Source organism: Parasteatoda tepidariorum, chromosome 7, assembly GCF_043381705.1.
Source record: "Parasteatoda tepidariorum isolate YZ-2023 chromosome 7, CAS_Ptep_4.0, whole genome shotgun sequence".
Classification (NCBI taxonomy): domain Eukaryota; kingdom Metazoa; phylum Arthropoda; class Arachnida; order Araneae; family Theridiidae; genus Parasteatoda; species Parasteatoda tepidariorum.
The window spans coordinates 18,638,118-18,662,273 of record NC_092210.1 but is presented as its reverse complement, the minus strand read 5'-3'; the positions used below and the strand labels follow the sequence as shown (position 1 = coordinate 18,662,273).

General features: G+C 27.1%; 1 protein-coding gene across 1 annotated transcript in view; it reads left to right on the top strand.

The window, feature by feature from the left end:
• The window catches only part of LOC107439363 (uncharacterized), a 566,421-nt gene that overhangs the window by 204,603 nt on the left and 337,662 nt on the right, over window positions 1–24,156 (top strand). The window contains exon 5 of the mRNA XM_043046915.2: window positions 273–1,263. Within this exon, the coding sequence (XP_042902849.1) occupies window positions 1,163–1,263 (101 nt within the window). The 5' untranslated portion in view covers window positions 273–1,162. The remainder of the gene's footprint in view (window positions 1–272; window positions 1,264–24,156) is intronic.

Sequence of the window (24,156 nt, the reverse complement as noted above, 5' to 3'; positions counted from 1 at the left end):
CACACACACACACACATATATATATATATATATATATATATATATATATATATTTATATGCATTCAAGAATGACATCTGAAACAGTTGTTTGAAATTAAAAATAAATTATAATTTATATAAATTGTTCCTACACAAATGTAAAATAAACTGTTTAAATGGTTCTTATTATTTAGTGTACTTGTAACTTTTATTTATTTCAACTAATAATGTTTTCTTTCCATATAAATGCTCAAAGCAATAAACCGCTTCCTTTTTTTTAAATCTTTTTCAGCGAAATAACGGATGTACAAGAAATTAAAATTCCACCTGGCTAGAAGAAAGTGAGGTTTCAATGGAATTCCATCAGATGTCGCTGCTATCGAAACAGGTTGTCTCCTCTATTTCTTTCCCCCCAAGATATACCTCTTCCTCCACGTGCATCAATTGTTAGCAAGTGTTCATAGTGGACTGTTCTCCAGCCGGAACGGCTCTGGGCGACCATTTAAATTTTTTCGCCCAGTTGTTGACGTTCTCTGTCAGACTCTAACCTCTCTTAGAATGACCGGAAAAAACCGTCATTACTGCTCAAATATGGCAGCATCACCGACCACAATTAATTGCCCAAGCTGATAAAGATTATACAAAACAGGAAACAATGACCAAAGTGGATAATTACTGGTGCCGATTGGAATTTCCTAAGCTTCTTAAGTGTTCTTTTTTGTTCTAGGTGATTATCTATTCAAATTAGGTGCTTGCAAATACCGTGCATAGTATTGATTAGTGTGCTAATTATATTTAAATTAAAACCCAAGAACCATCATGAATCCTTGGATTACTTTATTTGTTTCGGATATGTGCGTTTACATGCAATATAAGTAAATGCAAAATAGTGCTATTTCGTGATTGTGGCTGTGTTTAGATATCACACATAATTAAGCTGGTGATGATATACTGGGCTGAAAAATACGAAAAATATCCGAAATTCGCAGCCTTGATCTTCCTTTCTGAAAAAGGTTGATTGTATCAGGCTGTGTTATAATTATTTTCATCAAATCTACTTAAACTTCTTACCTTGCTTGACAGCTTACTCTGAGATCAAGGTAAAAGGAGTAACATCATCTTTACACACGGTTCAGTGATAGTGTGTTGATTGGATACCTCTTCAAGACAAAAATTTCAACCATGGATGTGGAAGTGGCAAAATATTTATCCGAACTGAATCATAAGATTCGAAAAGGATGCACTGCTCATATTACCAGGACGGGAAGGCTGTATTATATGAAGTAAGTACTCTCTTAAAGATTTTAACACACTTGAAATAGGCTGAGATGTTAAACTATCAAAGAAATTTCTCTTCAAAATTATAAAAATATGATATCATCACTCGCATCCGGCTATGTTAATCATGTTACCTAATCAAATCTTCGGAATTTTGTTTTCAAACTGTATTAAGAAGAGATTTTTTTTTTCATATCTTCCTTGTTATGTATATTAAATATACTATTTGTTATTATCTTATGATTTTTTTCAGTTAGAGTAATTAATATTTAATAGTAGTTTTGAGGGATAGTACTATTTACCATAGAGAAATATTTTCAGTTAGAGTAATTAATATTTAATAGTAGTTTTGAGGATGAGTACTATTTTCCATTGAGGAAGATTTATTAAATTAGAGATTTATTGGAGTAATTATTTATTTTTCAAACTGCATTAAGCTGAGTGTTTTTCTTATATCTTCCTTTTTATGTAGGTTAAATGTACTATTTGTTATTCTTGCGATTTTTTCAGTTAGAGTAAGTAGTAAGTATTAAATAGTAGTTGTAAGGGATAGTACTATTTTCCATTGAGACAGATTTATTAAATTAGAGAATTATAGGACTAAGTAATTATAAATAGTCATGTGATTGAAAAGTACTGCTATTAAAAGGAACAGCACTTTTTAGTTAAATTAGTATATTGTGACAGATTTTTTGAATGAAAGTACTTATTTAGTACTATAAGTACTTTTTAGTATTATGACTAGATGTGAGTTTATCAGTATATGTTTTTCTAGAATAGATAGTATTGAATAGTAATGTAGAGTAAAATTATTGTTTAATATTATTTAGTTTGTACTTAGAATCATCCAAGATATTTGTTAGGGTAAACGATAAGTAATGCTTTTTCGAATAGAATTACTGTTTTATATCCAAGTTAGAGAAGTAACAGATTTGTAAGATTAAATTGTATGTTTTCAATAAAAATACGATAGAAGTTTTGTATGAATAATTAATAAATAAATAGAAAACTGTAAATGTTAAATAATTTCAAAAAGTACCATTTAATCTTACTCTAGAATAGAGTTAAAGAAGAACGCTATAAATGTTGCGTTAGAATTTTTTTAAATAAACAGTACGTGAAACAGTTTTAAATAAACCATGTTATGAAAAATCGATTTATTTGTTTACGTGCATAAAGTTATCTTAAAGTTATAAACGTTCTTAATTCTATGAAAGAAATAAAACAACCAGACTTTGAAGGACAAATAGAAAACGGGTTGAATTAGAAAGAATCTAAAGGAACTAACTCTACACGAAGGTTGTGCTGTGCAATAAAATTTAAAAAATTTATTTTATTTAATAAACGGGGAAAATCGATTTATGAAATTAAAAAATTCGCCAGTCGTATGATTATTTTTCCAGATTATTTATTATTTGCATTATTATTGAATGATTTTGCATGATAATTTAATATATTTAGTTTAATGTACTGGTTGGAAAATATTTTTTACTCTATTTTAATAAAAACACTGAAAATCGAGTTTCTTGAAGTAGAAATTAAAATATTTTTTGATTCTACAACTATTAATAAAAATCTTTGCCATAAAATAAATGTATGCAATATTTTGCTAAATGAGTTTCAGGATTCTGACGCATGGTTTTTTGATTTAATTTGTATTATTATTTATTAATTTGCTTGTTAATTTAATGATATCCCATGATTATTTAAATTATTTCATATTCTGGTCTTAAAATTCTTTTAATGATTATTTAATACATATCGCATGATTATTAAATGTCATACGCGCTTTATTTTATCATGTCCCATAGCTATTTTATGATGTCAAATAGTTCTTTAATACTTTTAATCTTAACATGCTTATTTTATTTACTTCATTCTATTTATAAAACTCGGGTTTTAAAATTAAATGCATTCTGTTTACTAGGTTTACGTGATTTGAATTTAAAAGCATCATGACTTCATACTTACAAAAGCATTTTTTGCATTGTTTTTAATCTAAGTATTGTTTTAAATCTAAATCTTTGTCATAGAACCCACTTATGTAACATCTTGTCGCAGGATTTTATTCTTTAAAAGTTGCGTTGCTATGGTGATGCCGCATCCTCGGCAATACATCTGTTTTTACTTACCATGCCGGCACTTGCATGAGTAATAGCTTGATCAATAAAGACATTTGATCTTTTATGACGCAACTTTAATCATTGATGATTATTTTTTAATTCGCTATACCACACTTCAAATTAAACTATTCAAGCACACCATGAAATATGATTCTACAGAGGATACGACACCAACCAACCAACACTTCAAATTTTACTTTCTAAAAAGTTTTTTTAATTAACATACGTAATTTTTATAATGTGTTCGCATATCTTTAATAAATTATCTTTGATTTTCTTGATGTGTTATTGAGCACAAGAGAATAAGAATACGCTTTTATAGAATATTTAGTATTAATCTTTTTTACTCTCACAAATCATCACATTGCATAACTGTAATACATTATCTTTGATTTTCTCGTTGTGTTATTGAGCACAAGATAATAAGAATACGTTTATATAGAATATTGAATAATTACCCTTTTTTTCTCACAAATCATCACATTGCATATCTGTAATACATTATCTTTGATTTTCTTGTTGGGTTATTGAGCACAAGATAATAAGAATGCGTTTTTATAGAATATTGAATAATTAAATTTTTTTCGCCCAAATCTTTGCTACACATTATCTTTGATTTTCATGTTGTGTTATTGATCACAAGATAATAAGAATACGTTTTTGTAGAATGCTGAATAGTTAACTTTTATTTCACACAAACCAGTAAAAATGAGGTTAATAAAGTAGATTTTATGCTATTTTAAGACATTTTATTTATTTTTCTCAGAATAATTTTAAAGCAATTTTGGATATTTATTAAAATTTTTAAATAATTAATTGTTATTTTTTTAAGTTGTATTTTAAGGTATTTTAAACTCGAAATTTTCTTTAGGAAACATTTAAATATTATGATCAAACAGTTTAAATATCCGTAAATACATTGATTGTTGTAATAATAACGCATCAAACAATATTTAAGGCAACATGTAAAGGGTGTTTCATTACAAAACTTATCAATACTTTTTTATATTTTATGTGATAATTTTTATATAAAATGTATTTTGCGTCATTTTAACGCATCAATTCTAAATAGATTGTTTTAGGTTTATATTTAAGTAAATGATAAAAAAAAATTAAACTAGCTGAATTTTAATTAAAATATATTTATTGTCACCATAATTAGAAGATTTATGATTTCTGATCCCTAATAAAAATTAATTTGTGCTAACCTTATAACACTTACTTGTTTAAGACATTAAAGTTATTATTATCCTTATTAAACAAAGCTTATATCTTAGAAAGAACAATTTCATGTATAGATTTAAAAATATTAAATGTCTGTTTTTGAAAATTATTGTAGTATATATATATATAAGTTAAAAATGTAGAAAAAAGAAAACTTGTTAATAAAATAAAGCAATATATAAGATGGAACTTAATATTTCCCTAAATTTTCTTCGTTTTTTCTTTAGTCTTTATTGTATTATATATAATTTATTCGATATGAGTTCNACATACATATAAATTATATTTTTTAATATTATTTTTCTAGTAATATTTTTCTAACACTGATTGTTTTTAAAAATATTTATCCTACATTTGTTTAATATTAAAAAAAATGTACATTGATTTGAATTTTATATGTGAATGACAAAATTCAGACACGTTAAGAACTGTTTTTAATTTTGGAATAGTTAAGAATTCTTGTCTCCGACCCATATTTGCAAATTTTAACCTCTTTTATTGTAAAATGCTTTAACTTCAGCGTTAAGTAATTTTTTGCATTTTAATGTAATAGTGGCCTATTTCATTTGAAAGTGAAACGCATGCAGTAGAAGTGAAAATAACCACGCGTTATTTCATCATTGCGGTTTCTTTCTAATACTTCTGCAAAAATATTCTTAAAATAAGCAATCTTAAAATAAATGTGTCAAATATCTTTAACTCTATTTTGTCGAATTCACTTTTTGTCATTGTTGTAGGTGCCGCTATGTTTTAAATAGGGTTGTTTTATATATCAGTTCTATATATCAGTTCTATATATCAAATATATATATCAAATATATGTATCAAATATATATATATCAAATATATATATCAAATGTATATATCAAATATATATATCAAAATACTAATTCATGGTAAACAAATTGGCTGTAATTTTGGCTGGCCAAATAGGCAAGATATTTAGTTAATTCATGTTACTGAATTATCTTTTCCCTTTTCCACCATGATTCAACTTAAATTGGAAAATGGTTTACTTGATACCTTATTAAGGTTAAATTAAATTATCAAATGTGTACCTCTTTCCTAGTCTTCGAGTCTTATTAAGTCTGTACCTCATCCATTTTGTACGACTATTTCAAATTTAAAATGCTTATGTAGAATGAACTGCTTTTGTCTACCCAAGTCAAAATTCTTGATTTCAATATCAAAAAAGTTGGTGGTTTATGTTGGTTTCAGTGCGATTCGTTAATCATTTGATGGTCACCATCATCCAGCATTTTCCATTACGTGTACAAGGTTTTTGATATGCCAATAAACTTCCATCATTCTATGAGAGAAAATACTACTTTAATATTATGATGTTTAACCATCAAGAGAAGTTTGACTCTCATGGACCAACAATCCGTGATGGTTTATGATGGTTCTAACTATACATTTCCATACATTAATGGGAATTCTTGCTGGTTCTTAGGAATATATCATCAAAACAATTAGGTTTTTTTTTATGTTAAACCATCATAAATCAATCCGAATTTCTATGTTGAGATGATGGTTTATCACTATCTTTCCAAAATTTGATTTCTAAGACACTATGATAGAAATTCGTGGTGGATCAACATGAACAAACCATCGAAGCAAATTGCTATTCTTATGTTGGACCATCATAAATCAGTTTGAATTCCTACATTGAGGGGATGGTTACTTATGTTGGTTACCATCAAGAAATATAATAGTTCATGATGAAATTATTGATGGTTACCATCAAGATTATGTTGGTCTATCAATGGAAAACCATCAGAAATTTTGACTTTGGTACAGATTGTAGACTAAGTTACGTAACTCTGTACTTTATGAAAGGCAGAAATGTCTACGGCAGAAGGTTTTAACTACAAGTTTTCGAGTCTTAAAAATTTTTTCCTAGAAGAAAAGGAAACAAAATGCAATACTTTTTGTCATCACTGTTAACAGTGAATGGTGTTATTAATATGAAGAAAAATAAGGAGGAATAATCAATATTCGGTCAACGAAAGGCGCATTTTTATGAAAGTTCACCCCAAGTTTTTCATAACTGTGGAAAAACAATGTGTTGAAAGAGACCAGATAAGAAGATATCTTAGCTGGTGGTCACGCATATATTGCTTTATAAAAATACGGGGTCAAAATTGCAAGAAGGAAAGCAATGTTTTAACTTTTCTTTATTGATACTAGAAATAAATAAAAATTGTTTCCATTTAAATCTTTTTCTTCGTATAATATTGTTTACTTAAAAAACAGCAAAATCTATTTCCCTTAAGGGAATTTTGTTGTAATAGCGGGCGATTAATAGTTTTTCACTCGTTATAAACATGCACTTTTTTAATCCTTAGTATTACTATTTTCAAGCTGATTTTGATCTTCGTCTTAATAGCGAGATATCTGAAGTAGCAGTAATATTTGAATATCTTCTCCCAGTAAGCTGTGCTCGCTATATTGAGTTTTTACTATATTTAAATTTTTATGGTTGGATTAGATTATGCTTGGTGTTCAAAGAATTTTGTCGAATTAAATGAATTTTTGTCGAATAAAAAAGAATTGTTGGGTTGGATAACTTTCTAGTAATGTTCCTAATAATTTTTAGATATATTACATGCATTATTACGGTATAAAATAGAAAAATAGAAAAGGTGTAATAGAAAATGTGATTTTGTACGATAAAAAAATAGAGAACGTGATTTTATAAAGAATAAATAAATCAAATTTAATTTTAGAACATGGAAAAATGTGAGAATCTCCATCTAAACTTCTCAAATTTTGAAAACTTTTCATTTTTGGTGCTATTAAGGTGAAAACATTACATTTAATCTTATTCTAAGGAAAATAGTAAGAATCTATGAATGTTTTCAAATTTTAAGAACTTTTAACATTTTTGTGCCATTGAGATAAAAACCTCATATTTAATTTCACAACCAGGAAAATGTAAGGAGCTCTAAATATCTAAACTTAATGCATTTTAAGAACTTCTCATTTTTGGTGCTCAAGATAAAAAATTCAAATTAAATTTTATAACAAGAAAAAAAGTAAGAAGCTCTAAATATCTAAACTTAATGCATTTTAAGAACTTCTCATTTCTGGTACTTAAGATAAGAAATTCAAATTTAATTTTACAATAAGGAAAAAAGTAAGAAACTCTAAATATCTAAACTTCGCCAATTTTAAGAATTTCTCATTTTTTGGTGCCCGAGATGAAAACGTAAATTTAATTTTACATAAAAAAGTAAGACTCTTTGAATGTCTAAACCTCTTAAAAATTCTTATGCTTTTTTAAAAAATCTTTTTACTTCTTGAATATTTGAAAGCAAAATAGCTCTTAGTTAGCTCTTTTTCCCTTCATCTATTTATTCATTTTCTTTTGAGTTATGGCTATTAACTATAACTGTAATACCTGCTTCCTGGTTTTTCCTATATTTTTGTGAATTCTGACACTTTAAAATATTCCATTTTGTCTGAACTGTCTGGACATTTTACTGGAATAAATTGTAGCAGACTTCACTTTTTAGCGCCATTTTTCTCCTGTCACTTTTCTCGAATATTTGTCATATTTATTAAATTTTTCCCTCCCGCACATGAGGCTTTTTGTATGAATTTCCACTTAAGTCCGTTGCCTTTTTTTTATGGAAATAAATGTTTTCGAAACTGTGAGAGAGGCAATGACCTGTCTTTACGCGAGTAAGCGTCTTTTTCAATACATCAACTTTTCAATGTTGAACGCCTAATTTGCTTTGGCATGAAAATGGAAGAAAAAAATCTTTTCTATATGTGAAAGGGTTATTTATTATGAAAGACTTGTATGTTTTTGCAGAAAGAAAAATATTTTCATACCTACAATTTTTAATGTTCCATTGTTAAATCCATATCCATCCGTCTATATTAGCACGGAGAAAAAAAAATACTGGTAAAATCATTGTACTGTATGATGATGACATTTCTGGTAAAGAAAACAGGGTGCGTAGCGTTTTTAAAAAGTGCGTAAAGGAACTTATTTTCGATTCTGGTTTTTAAAAAGCATTTAAAGTGCTTTTATTATTGGGTGTTTTTAAAAAGTGCTTAATTTTCCCTATCCCAAATTGAGATTTTTCCTATACCATGTTGATTTTCGCCACCAATTATGTAAAAAGACGCTGTTCACATTGTTCTATTCAACGTTTTCACAATTAATTCAACCCCAATCGATTTCAGCGTACCGTCGGTCCGCAGCGTATGAAAATGTCTTTCGTTTTACATGATTCAAAATTTCATGATGTTTGACATTTGTGAAAAACTATGCCATAAGCTTTTTTTGAAATGACGAATAAAATCGTCGATTGTCAAAAATTTGCCAACCTTCCCTAATTAGGCTATTTTTTTAAAATGATGGAAAATAATTGAGTGCTGGAAAAGTGCTTAAAAGGTGCTGATTTTTTGTTGAAAAATTTGACTACTCACCCTCGAAAAACAAACTTTTTATGTCATACTCCAAGGAAAGTGTCACGATTAAATTAACAAATTTTTGAATGTGTTGAAGACACTTTTTACTGCTAAATTTACCAAAATCATTGCCAAAGTGCTTCGGATTTGTGTTCCCATAGAGTCAAAAACACAGTAAATTTTATCCCATTCTGTTAGTTTCAACCATACTTTATTTATCAGTGAGTATTTGTGGTATTTTTGGCCCTTTTAGTTGTGAGTATTTTTGGTTTTTAATAACATACGCTTTAAGAAGATACAAGGTAATTTGAACTAAAATTGGAGATATATTTTTTATTATTTATTACACTTTAAAAACTGTAGTGTCATATATCTTCGAATTTGATGTTTAAATTGTATTAAAGAACACATTACATTTCAAGTTATCACCATATAGAACTTTCATATACATTTCAAAGCATGCAAGCACCAAAAATTGAAGAAAGATAACACCAAATTCACATGTGTTCTCACAATACATGAATTATTTTCACTTCCGGGAACACCATGTTGGCGCACTTTGAATATCACCAGTAGTTAATTTACAATTGATTACGAGTTAGTGTAATTTTGTTGTTGATTTCCATTGTACGAAACATTTGGAAAAAAAACCTTGGTGTATCTCAACGTCATAAACGAAAGCAACTACTCTACACTAAAGCAATGTTCTACTACACCGAGAACAAAGGTTAGTCCCTGGTGAAGTGAAGCGTCAAGAATGCTCTTTTCACTACTTGGTGTAAAATAGATGCCCCATTTTTGACATTCAGTAACATATTAACACTAAAATTTTTGAATTACAAAATAGAGCCACGATGGCTCAGGGAATAGAGCGATCGCCTTCCAATGAGGTGAATCGGGTTCAAATCCCAGCGATGACTGGTCGATACGAATCCGCCTCCGGCAGTGGTAGACGGATCATGGGTTAGAGTCCCTGTACCATCAGGCTGGCCGTGGGAGGTTCTCGTGGTCTTCCTCTTCATGTAAGGCAAATGCGTGTTAGTTACATGAAAAAGACGGCCCCCCCCCCACGAAGGCAAATTTCTCTCAATACTTGATGCAGATTCTTGTCTTCTGGATTGGGTTCAAAATTACAAGGCTATGGAGTTGAACATTAGTAGTCGTAAAATCAAAAACTGTGTCAACTGTTCTACGACGGTTATAAAAAAAAAAAAAAAAAAAAAAAAAAAAAAAAAAAAAAATTCGAGTTAAGATACACATAAGAGTCAAATGAGGTTAGGGTATACTTTATGCTGAGTATGAATAAAACTAAACAGCCTAAATAAAGTACAAATAAAAGTACACAATCGGGTATACTGTAACTTGTTTTTTGTAGATCCGAAAATATAGTTTATCCGTTTCTGCACCGTTATTTGTGCTTAATAAACGTTTTTCTGTTTTGTTTTATGAAACTAGTAATCAATTTTACACATAATAAATATTTTCTTCTCTTGATAGAACCAGGGTTCATTTTAAGAGAAATTTCGGTGAGTCAATGGACCTAACACAAAAAACTTTATCCTTAAAATGGACCTTTTTCAAAATATTTTATTTTAAAAACGAACTTTGACGGGATATTTTATTTAAAAATTCACCCTTCTCAAAATATTTTATTTTAAAACGCACCCTTCATAATATCTTTTATTATTATTTTTTAAAAATTTCCTTTTCGAAAAGTGGAGTATTTATTTGATACATAACTTTAGAACTACAACTGTTAAAAAATTTTTTTTTTTGCATTTTCCACAAAAAAAACAGGAGTTTATTTTAACATAATGACAACGCTCAAGCAAAAAGAACTTGATTCAATGGTAGTTTTAAATTCAGATACTTATGAGTAGACTTTGGACGCAAAACTATTTTTTGGGGTTCTCCAAACAGAACCCTTCTTTTATAAACGAAGAATATTATGAGTAGATTTTTTGCTATTTCACAAAAGCATAACTTTTTATAAAATATGTGGAAAACTCCTAATAACTGAAAAGCAGAGAAGTATATTTTAAGTATCAGCATGTTGCTGCATGCAAGTCAGTGAATTACAACTTTCGTATTGATATAAATTTATTAAATAGGTCTAACTTTAGTATCTGTCCTTTGAAAATTGTATCATATTTTTTACTTCTCACTAAACAAAAGTTTACTGCAGACTAATGGTTGTTCATTATTAGCTACAATTAGAATATGTCAAAAGTACCAAAATATTGTAAAATTCAGAATGTTTCTGACTCTATTTGAACAACAACAACAAAAAAACATAGTCAATTGTACTGAAGTTCTTGGGTTATGATTTTGGTAAAACAAACAATAAAATATTATTTCATAATACGTATTAAAATGTGGTAAAAATTAGTTATTTTATCTTAGAGCCTGGCATAAAAATCATTTATTCGGTTAAATTTATTTTTCTGTTATGCATTTTTACTAAATGTGTCGCAATAAAAGCTATAATTTTGAAAATTAGAATTTTTTGTAAGCCATTACTATATAACGGAAGCTTTTACCATATGACAGGATAAAAATAACGTATATTTTGGTTTTATCTTATTACGCTTTTTAACAGAAATGTCTTTACCATAATTTTCGTTAATTTTACTAGAATTTTTTTCTGTTTGTAGTAATTAAGAATATTTAACATCTTGTTAATAGTTTTACATTTTGTTATTTATTTGTTTATCATTCTTTATTTCTACATCCAGTCGCAGTTATTACTTGTACCAAAAAACTATGCATTTAATTGGATTTGAAAAATGTTTCAAAATAAATTTTCGTTTTACGTTAAATACGTGAATTTTACAAGAATTTTTCTCACCTTTTAATAATTAAGAATGTTTAAAAGCTTGTTAATAATTTTAAATTTTGTTATCTATTTGTTTATCGTTCTTCATTTATTCATTCAGTCGCTTGTACCAGAAAACTATGAATTTAATTGGGTCTGAAAAATGTTTCAAAATAAGTTTTCGTTTTAAGGATGTCCAAATTATAAATGTTTTTTGTCCAAATTATAAAAGGTTTTGCTTCCGTTTGGCCAATTTTACGAGAATCTGATATTATAATAACTTTAAGTCTATATAATATTTTACTTTAAAAAACGTAAAAACAAATTCTCATTAAAATAAATTATGATTTATGGGATTTAATGGAAAAATTTACTTATATCATAGATGATTTATTTTAATGAAACGATTTCAAAAAATTGATCTTATTCCTTTTTAAAACTCATTTTTATCGTCTAGACGTGTTTTATTTTTGTGAGATTTCACAAGTTTCATTCATGATTAAACTTTAACAGAGAATTTTATTAAATGCTGAAAAAAGTATATAAATATTAGATAATTAATAGAAAAAATAAATGTTCTAAACTAATGATTCTCTTAACATTTTTAAATGTTATCGTTGCGAAAGTTCATATAACACTAATAAACAAAAACTTTTGCAAAAAGCATGTAAAAAATATATTTTGTATAATTGTTATAACAGATATTAATAAAAATCTTTTAGATTAAGTGATAATAACTATTTTTGTCGCAACTTATTATTTTTTTGTATAAATTCATAAAAATATAGTTATAGAGAAATCAATCACATTAAGAAGTAATTATTTTCTTGATAAATCCTTTTAGCTTCTTACGAAATTATATTATAATGTAACTTCAAAATCATTTTTTAATTAAATACCAGTCAGTCAGAAAATAATCTCGTATTTTAATCAAATTGATATTTATAATGAACAAGCTACTTCAATCAAAATAATTTCTACTAACTATTCAAGATTATTTGTTTATTCAAAATATATTCTACGATATTCATTAATATATATTAATTATTCTGCTTTTAATATGATAAGGTAACTCTCATTCAGTTATTAGCATAATTATTATTTAAAATTAATTCTTGCATCAATAATTACTTGAGTTAGCGTCGATAACAACACACACAAAACATTTCTGTTGTCTGGATGCATGATTTAGTCAACTTGTTCCAAATGAATAGTCATGTTATTGCAGCTGGAACTTTGTTGATTTAGAAAACTGGAAATACTTTCAAAGTAACTAATTAGTAAGTAGTTTTAATTATCGAGTTTGATTAAAAAATCGTGTAAGTAATTACGATTATTGCAATATTTTATTTTGAGTTATTTGAAACGTTGGAAGATATTTGAATGATTTTAAATATTTTATAACTGGTTGAATTATTTCAGTATTTATGGTACTTTATCACCTTGTGATATAATTATTATTTTCGTATTATCTAGTTTTAATCACATAAAATTACATTATCAATATTATTAGATGCAATGTTTATCTAAAACTACATAATGCATTTTTATTCGATGCATTGTTTATTGAGTAATATTGTATCGATTTGCGATATAAATATTATTTTCGTATTATCTGGTTTTAGTCACATAAAGTTGCATTTTCAATATTATTGGATGCAATGTTTGTTTAAAACTACATAATGAATTTTTATTAGATGCATTGTTCATACAAAGTTGCATTATAAACGTTATTAGATGTTGAACATTTATACTTGTGCTCAAGACTGTCAATTTCAAATTAGTATAAGTTTCCATTAGTTTTGGCTTTGTAGTTTCTTAATGGATAAGGTAGTTTTATATTTTGTAGAAAATTGCGAAATTTAAATAAAATTTGTTTGTTTGTTTCAATAGAAGTACATTATAAACTTCATTAAATGTGTTGCTCATAAAATTTTCGTTATAAACATCATTAGCTGTTTCATTTATATGAAATGCTAGTGCAAATTTTTGTTAAATATATTGTTTATTTAAACTTAAATTATAAAGAATATTGCATGCATTATTAACATAAAGTTACTTTTTTTGATACATTATTCCCATTAAGTTTCGATAGAAAATATATTAGACGTATTAGTCAGAAAAAGTTATATTCTAAACATTTATTTAATATATTATTTCTAGAAAGTGACATTATAAAGTAAGAGTATGTATCATTTGCAAGTAACATTAATTGAATGATATTATTTATATAAATTTACATTATAATATATATTATGCAGGTAAAGTTGCATCCATTATTACATAAATTTCTTATATTAACTAGCATTTTAAGATTATTAAATGTTTTGTTCACTTAAAGTTGCCTTTTAACTTTATATGTTTTATTCTTATAATGTTACATTTATAAATATTATAAAATATATTATGCATACAAAGTGACATTCATTATAACATAAATTGCTCATGTAAACTAACATTTTAAGAAAATTAAATTAATCGTTCACATAAATTTGAATTATGGACGTTATTATATGTATTATAATATTTTTTGCATATAAATTTATTTTAGTTTTAAAACTGTGGCTTGAACTGCATTTGTATTATGAAAGTTCTTATCTTTACGAGAAACGTTTTAGAATAGTACTCTTAAACTTTATAGGCGCAATTTCAGTACAGCTAGACTGTCTTGATATTTTCGTTACATATAGCAAGTCTTCCTATTATGAATAAACTCAGCTCCCGTAGGATATAAGCATTATAAAATATACATTTTTAGAAGTATTAAGGAGCTTTATATGCAGTTAAGATAAATTATGAGAATTACAGGAGCTGAGAGATAAGTTTTGAGAAATTATTTTAAATCAAGGCATGAAATCAAATGCATTACAACGTACGTGATGGATTGTCATCCTCCCCATTAAATTTTTCAACATATAAATGCATTAAATCTCTCTATTTTAAAATATAGTAGGAAACTATATTTTAAATATAGTGGATATTGTGAGTTCACTATCCACTATAATAAAATATAGTGGATAGTGCCTCTGTTTTAGGAGCTACACTTGGCGTTATATTTTATTTTGCAATGCTATTTGAGATTTTGAAAAAGTGTAGTAAAATGCATTGGAATACAAAAAAAATTTAGTACTCAGTAATAAATAGTTCGAGAATCGTTGACTGTTAAGCTTATATTATACCCAATCCATACGGGCCTCTCTGCAACTCATAGAAATTCAAATGCAATTTTTAAATTTAACATAGTTGAAGGGCCATTTCTATTTGTGAAATTAAGTCAAGATTTTTAAAATTCCAATTTCTTCAATAGTTATTGCAATTTAAAGAGGTCTCTACCCTCTCCATATTGGATTTTAGACTACATATTTTTGTACTTAACAAGCTTTTGAAAGTCTATTATAATTTGAAAGCACTATATCTTTCAGAAAAAAAAAATGAACGCTTTGTTTTCATTAGATTTAGTGAAATTCGACTTAATTACAGACTTTTCTCAAAAATATTACCCAATAAAGTTATGCAATTTATGGTTTTGAATAAGTAATTTAAAAAGTACGTATTTGTCTGCTTTAAGATATTTAGAAATTTAATTTTGTTACAATTTAAATTAATATATTTTCCCGTAAATTATGCAAAAACAAAGAGATTGGTTGAAAATCCGTAAACAGATCCCTTCGACTGTAGGTCTAAGGAGCGAGAAATGCATCTTAAGTTTTTTCCAATAGTTTCCCTGATTACTTTTTCCTTAAATAATAGCTATTTATCCATGTCTGAGGATAATTTCTCTCTCTCTTCCTCGAGATCTCCATTTTATAAGCTCACTCTTATGTTCATGTTAAAAGTAACAGAAAAAAAGGGGGGGGGAAGATATTAGTTATTGCTAGATATCCGACATTTATAAAGAAGTCCTGACATTTATAAAGACATATTGTTCTGTTACTATTTTTAGGTAATTGAAAAAAAAAGGGAAAAGAAGGAGATATTGGTTAGTTCCAAATTTTAGTCTTAACATTCGTAAAGACAAATTTTTCTGTCATACTAATTTTTAGTAACAGAGAAAAAGGGAAACATTCATATTCTATTTTTTTTTAAGATGTAAAAAAACTTAATTCAATATAGATACAAACAGTTTCCAATTTGAACTGTAATAATAACACAAGTCACGTTAACGAGTAAAATTACTTCTCAAAAATTTTTTAAATTTTTTTTTCTTATCGAGTCACGTAATCTACATTCTTGAGTAATTTTTTTTATTAAGGTTGATAATTTTTCAAATCCAAGAAATAATTCGTTTTGTCACGATACAAAAACAAAATATTTTCACATAATTTTAACAAAATTGTTTACATAATTATACATTAAACTAGATATATGCTTTATTAACGAAATTCTATCTATGTTTGGGGAAAATACTTACTTTTAAGGAAAAAAAATGCTGAACTAAGAGCAATCACAGTTTGTGAACGGAGCTTCTCCTAAACTTTCACAAAACCATCAATAATAAAAATTTAGAACGATACAAAACATTTGTAAATACTACACAAAATAATTATGTCAATGTAACAAACGTTTTATTACTTGGTGATATTTTAAATGTCAATACTTAGATTTTATACATTGCTTGTGCATAAAATCAATATTCATTTTACGATGACATTTATATTGCAAATCAATATTGCTTTTAAAACGAAACAATCAAAGTAAAAGGAAATATAATAAGGAATGAGCAATTTAAACAAATAATAATCGTTCTTTTCCCTGAAACAATGTCATCAAACTGAGTATTTCCCTTTCATAATAAACTGGAAATACCATCCATTAAAGAAGACACTTAAGGAATAAACGAGAGTTGTAAATGCAATTTATGAACTCATAAATTTGTTTACGATCTAACGAGTAGTGAATACATTTCGATTAATGAATATTCTCTTCGAGAGTTAGTATTGGTAAATGGCGAACATTCTAATAAATGCATATGCTAATAAAAATTGCTGGGATGCATGGTTTGTTTTTGTTTAAGGAACATTTCTTTAGCAAATCAATAAATAAACAGTTGAACCACTGTTTAAATAAGCCTTTGCATATTATTCATATTGATTTGTATTTAAAACCTTATTATTGCACGGAAAAAAAACTATTGATAAAATTACCGCACTGTCTGGCAATCACATTTCTGGTAAAAAATATAAATCTGGTTAATAAAACCAAACATAAGACATGTATTGTTATCACTGTGCTGTTGCGTTTATTAAAATAAGTATGGTATAAGTAATAATTATTGATTTATTTATGTAAAACATTTTGTTGTAGCTTGCTACTGTACATTAAAAACGTAGAAGATCACAAAAATTAGTGCAGTGATCTTTTGATCTAATTAATGTGCAACTAACGTGATCAGAAATTCCTAAATTCATATTGAATCAACCGAATAAGATTATTTTAATAAACTTTAATTTACACCCCACGTGATTGGAACAAATTATTTTTCATAATGATTTAGAGCATTGACTGCATGCAATATATTGATATATACTGATGCGATTAAATATTAAGATGAAAATATTAAAATTTTATCGGGTTACAAAATTAAATGTTATTAGATTAATCCTCCTTCAAAACGTATAAGATTGTCAAAGCAAAATATTTTTAGAGTATTTTTAATTACATGTATTAAATTGAGATACTAATTCTTAATTTTTTAAAATTTTTTTATCCACAAATAAAGTCTTGAACAAATATAAAAAATAATTTACAATGTGATTGTTTAATTCTGTAAAGAGTGAATTTCTATGACATTTTATTAAGAGAAGTAACTCTAAATGCAAATCTAAAATGAAATCTTGAAAAATCTGTGCCTGATTTGTGATAAAAAAATTAGATAACTCAACACTTTTAAATACTTATATAATAATAACAGTGTTATATTTTACATCTCCAGATATTTTCAATGTTTTTTTATGAAACCAGGCATATGAGCTGACATACGTAACGTAAAGCTATTAAACATACAATTGCCTCAAAGAAAAAATTCTATTATCATAAAATGTGCCCTTTTAGAGAATTTTATGTTTTATCATATTCCAAAAATAGAAAAATACTTCATAATTTTGTTTATATAATTGCAAAAACTTTTTTCCTAGTTTTAAAAGCAATAAGCACAAAACCTAGTTTCAGCTTACAAAGAAAAAAGTAGTTTCAATCTTAAAATAATGTGTGCCTTACTTGTGATAAAAGAAATTTTAGATAATTCTACACTTTTAAATACTTATATTATAAGAACATACTTATATAATAATAATTTGAACCTCCTTAAATTTTCAACACTTTTAGATAATTTAGCACTTTTAAATACTTTTATAATAATAAAAGTATTATATTTTATATCTCCAGAAATTTTAAATTTTTTTGTATGAAACCAGAAACAAAAGTTGACATACGTAGAGCTCTTAAACATGCAGTTGCCACAAAGAAAAGAACTAAGACAGTTTCTATTATCATAAAATATGCCCTTTTAATGAATTTTATGTTTTATCTTATTCCTAAAGTAGAAAAAAAAACTTCCCAATTTTATTTGTATAATTATAAGAACTTTTTTTTCTTAGTTTAAACTGCAGTAATCACGAAGTCTAGTTTCAAATTACAAAGAAAAAGTAGTTTCATTATTTATATGCGTTATGTTCGGTTTCGAAAAGACCTAAGCGACTTCATTTAAATGAGCCACTGCCTAAAGATATTTTTTTTTATTCTTAATGTCAAAAAAAAAGGATATAAAAATGTGACATTTAACTGTCATCATCTGGTACAGTGCTGACAAAAGCATAACATTTATTTGCTAACACTAAAAGTTTGCAAATGGATTTCATGTGTTTCTTGGACCTAAATAAACTAAAAAAAATCTATTTCGTTTCATTCGCTTTGATGTTCAAGGAACTACTATATTCAGTTCTAGTTCGAGAAAGGACTTTATTTTTTAAAAGGAAAATGGCTTTTCGAAGTTACCAAAGAGAAATTTTTTACATAGAAAAAACTGAGATAGTTTCGAGTCAGTTTTTGAAATTTGTTTTCGGTATTATTATTTTTGTTGTTGGATGAGTTGAATATATTTTACATTTTTATATCCATATTAAGTATTATGCTTCAGTATATTAGACCAGATATTTATTTAAATCAAGTATGATAAACCCAATCCTTACATTCTTAGAGAAATGAATCAATGGAACCATATTATAGATGTATTAAACCATTATACTGTGCAAGTTTGATTTACTATAACATTAATAATATGTTAAATTGAATCATGTTTTCGTTCAAGTTCAACCAGAGTATCATGTAATCAAGTTTAAATTACGATAATATGGTTCACATTAACTCTATAATATTGTTGCAGCAAATTTGAGCTATACGATATTATATTGAGCCCTGCTTTTGTTCAAGTTTAACTATGGTATCATGTAAACAAGTTTAAAAGTAAATTAATAATAATCATATTATGTCTGCAAATTTGAGTGATAAGATGTTAAATTGTGCTAGTTTTGTTCAAGTTTGGCCATAATATCATGTAATTAAACTTAAAAGTACGATAAAAGGGTTTATATTAGCTCTTTATTGTTGCTGCAAATATGTGCAACAAAATTTTAAATTTCAAATTTCGTTCAAATTTAAACGAAGTATAGTGTTGTAATCAAATTTAAAAAGGCGATAAAATGGTACATTTTAGCTCTGTATTATTGTTGCTGAACATTTAAACGATGAGATATTAAAATGAAGCACATTGTTTAAATTTAATTATATAATCAATAAATCAAATTTAAAAGTACGATATTATGGTTCCCGTTATCTCCGTATTACTGTTGCTTCAAATTTAAACGATAAGATGTTAAATTGAACAATGTTTTTGTTTAAGTTCAACCATGTAATTTCGTTCAAAAGTACCATAATACTGTTCATATTTGCTCTGTAATATTGCGGCTACAAATTTGAATGATAATATGGCTTAACACTTTAAAAATTTCTAATAGTGTATACTACTATTAAAAAAAGTTCTATTCAAATGTACTATATTACTATTAAAAAAAAATTACGGTCATCGGCTGGATCACCGTAAATTGTAGGTTTATAAACTATTTTATGAATATAAAAATCAAGTTATAAATCCGTTTAAAAGATTTACTCACTGTCAAAATCCTTAAGAATAGAATTGCTCATTCATTGATTCGCCCTTTCCTTTCACTTTCTCCCACTCCCACATAAACTTCCATTCAGTCACTATGTCATGAATCATCATTTCTTAAAATCAACAAAATACGAATTGTTGTCATAGTCGTGGAACGTTATAGTAGATGCGATCCAGTTTATAAATGATGATCGTGAAATATTATAAATTATTATACTACATCTAGAATCATTATATTGGAAAATATTATTTTTAAAAAACTAAATAACGAATGAACAGTAGTCAAACTAACGGAAACTTCGATATTGCCCTCCCTTATTATTAAATGACGAGGAATTTATATACATGTATCTAATCTGACTAGCGTATGTTTATCTTAAAAAACAAAATTAATGAATAAAAATTTAATAAAAGGAAAAGAAAACTTAATTTTAAATATATTATTCAAAAAGTATATGAAATGAAATTATTCATGCTTACATTGTTAACTAGTGCAAAATTCCAGTTGATATATGATTTATAGAACCTAGCTGGCGAGGAAGTAATTTGAATTTTGATTGCAAGGTCACAGAGTAAACAGCGTTTTAAATTGGAGGCAATCTTTAATGGTTTATACTTTATTTTGCTCGAAAAAATTTTTACAACAGAAAGAACTATTTTGTATGTTTAAAAATACATTTATTAATCTTCCTGCAATTAAATCTCAGTTTCTTCATATTTTATAATTTTTCAGTCAAACTTTGAACATGATAATCTATATAACGTTATCAATTCATTAAAAATCGTTAAAAAAAAATAAAAATAAAAAAAAAACATTAGTTTTCCGTTTTAAAAATAAGTAATAATTTTTAAAAAAATTTCGAATAAATCTGTGCCAATCAAATGCAAATTCCTTTCTAACCAAACACCATCAACTTCGTTAATCGAATTCACCAATCATTTCCTCAAAATCGTCTGCCACAGAACTAAGCCGTAATTAAAACCATAAAATTCACCAGAAGGCATCTGAATCGAGGATATCATTTACCTACTTTACTTACAATTCTTCTTAAGCGAAAAATTCAAAATCTGATAATACCCACAAATTTGGAGCGACAGGAATAGGTCAAGGTTAGAATGTTTTGTTTTTAGAACCATTATGGAATGTGTGCTTTTACGAACGTGAAAGTAATAAACTACTTTTCGAGGGTAAAATTGAATTCCATTCATTATTCGAAATCTTTATTTTGTTTAAGAAAACTGACTGTCTTCCAGGAAGTTAATGGACCGTTTTAACTTTCCTGAAAATGTCCTTAATTGAATTTCATTTATGACTAACCCTCTTTCTCTTTATCTATTGTTCTTGGTTTGTGGTTTTTCTAATAAGATTTTTATTGATCACATTCAATAGGGCAATTACGGAATAGTTATGACGTATTTTTCATAAAAAAATAAATAAATAAACATTGATTAATTGACGAAAAGTTTTCTTTCATTAAATTATTATTTTTATTATGTCAAATATATTTCGGTGGATTTTACAGAATTTTTTTTTATTATACACTGATAAAAATTTATCGGAAAAGTTTGTTGAATAACAATTTTATTTAATAGCTATTTTACTATATTTATACAAAACAGTCAAATAGTCATTAATTAAATTATATTTCAACGGTTAACCGCTAAAAAAACCGTTCATTAACTGCTTTCACCTAATACGGTTAAACAACCAGATTTTCAACTCCCCTATTAAGCCTACCTAATGAACCCACTTAGTTCCTTGTAGCTGGGTACGTGTTATAGAATCTTATAACCAACATAACGGGGGTTCTAGTCCCAGCGTTGACATCGCAATATTTCCTCCATTCCCTTCAACACATGAAAAGCTTGTAGTGTCCTGTACTGCCCAATCTGTGACCCAGGACTATTAGAATACGATACTCTCACTCAGGCAAAGATGGCAGCAGCAATTAGCAGCTTAATACAAAAAGTATAGAAATACGGTAGGTGAAACAACCAGATATACTAATTAAACCACATCCCTCAGTTTATTTGATAAAACACAACTCAGCCACAACCTAATTCCAATGGCTATTACCAAATGAAAAGACTAGCTTCAATGTCCAGTTAAATTTCTTTTGTTCGAGTTTGAAGCCATGCATGTTGTAAATGGATAAAAAAAAATCGTACAGTTTTGTACATAGTTCAAATAATTGTCTCTTACAGTTATCTAGATTGCATGCGATTTCAGCTTTGTTTATAATTATACCATTTACAAGCATTAAAAATGATCGCGTCAATAGTAATCGGATTTATAAGCATTTGCAATTGTTGCATTTATATTAATCGTTTCAGCAAGCGTTAGGTGATCAAGTTGTCCCTCATGGTATTGTTATTAAATTAAAATTATTGTTATAATTATAAGATTATAATTATTCTGGCTGCTTTGACTGTCATTTTTTCAGTGCATTTTTAGAAATACTAACAGAATATTTCAAAATTTTAAATGCATATTTTGTTTATTTTTTTTAAATAAAAATAAACCCAAAAACAGATACGTTACAGTGTTTTTCTAAACATAAATATAGCTAAAAAGCTGAATAAATATATATTATGACTCAACTATTGTTCCATCAATAATCTCCGCAGCATGCGATGTCGCTGTGCAGTTTGTTGATGTTAGACAGATAAAAGCTGCTTTGTTAGTTCTTCAACGGAGTTAAATGCTTTTGAAATTAGCTGATAATGTTTGCCCAGCAGGTGTATTAGACGTTTCTCGGATTTTTAGATTTCTCTTTGCCTTGCTCTCTGTTGCCAGGTCTTGATTTGAATGAATGTAGAAAACAGAATCTGCAGACGATTTTCAAATTACGTGTTTAATTAAGATTTTTTAGAATGAATTTATTGTAAAAAATGACTCAGGAGCTTTTGTTTTTATATTTAATGGGTAAATATATATATATCGAATTAAAAAATTACGGAATAATTGATTTCTTATTGTTCCAGCAAAAATGGGTTTTACGGTAAAAAGTACCAGTGCCCTGAACACCGGCACTTTTTATCGCAATTTTGTCCGGAATTGTTTGCAGTGTATATGTTTTTGTGTTTACAAAAATATGTCCAAACCTACTCAATCAAAATTTATTCACTTTTAATCAACGTATTAAAATAAAACTGGAAAGTTTTGAATTTGTGTGAAAGAAATGCAGAAAAAATTATGATTTTTAAATAGTTTCTAAAATTTTTTTATAGTTCATAAATTGAAGGTAGGGGAGAATGTACTCAATTCAACTAAATATAAAGATATAAACTTTGTTGACTACCTTTTCTTAGTGCATTTTTACAGCTATTTTCTTATACTTTAATAACATAGCCTAGAAGCACTTCAATGCTATTTGTTACATCAGGAAAATTTTTTATGAATAATAATTATCATTAGATCATTGATGGCTCAGTGATTAAAAACATTGACCAACCATTGTGAAGTACTGATGTTAAATTCTCAATGGTGGATCGAGGTCTATTCAGACTTAGATCTATCGGTACCACTCTATCTGGGAAGTAAAGGCGGCTTGTGCACAATGTTGACAACATTTCCTAATAACGCCATTTATCTCAAAATTGTGAAGCTTTAACAGCCATGAATGAGTTTATGAAGGACTAGCTGAGTGGTCTGGGTCTAAACTAAGAGGACTATCAATGAATTATTTGAAAATTTGATGTAATAATTGAAAAATGGAAAAGACAAATAAAAAAACATATTAAATTTTTAAGCCTCATTTAAAACACATCTACCATCAATTTCAACCTCTTCAAACAAAAAACCAGTCTCGTTGTGTTTGAAAATAAATTAAAATAAGAATAAAATTCACACGCGACGTTATTTGATATTCGCGATCGCAACGAACTATAGGGGGCGTTGTTGTATGAGACGCATACCTGCGATTTCTATATGAACCGTCATTCAGTTACTCTGGAGACGTCGTTAATGTAGCGTGTAGCATTGCAACGTTCCTTCTTTAATGTGGCTTATTAAATTTAAAAAAGAAAAATGCTTGATCTTCTTTCTTGTACAACCGAAAACAAAATGGTATCTCTTTTTATTAGAGAAGGAATATCCAAAACACATCGGAAAAATATTTGTACATTAACAGAAAAAAATATG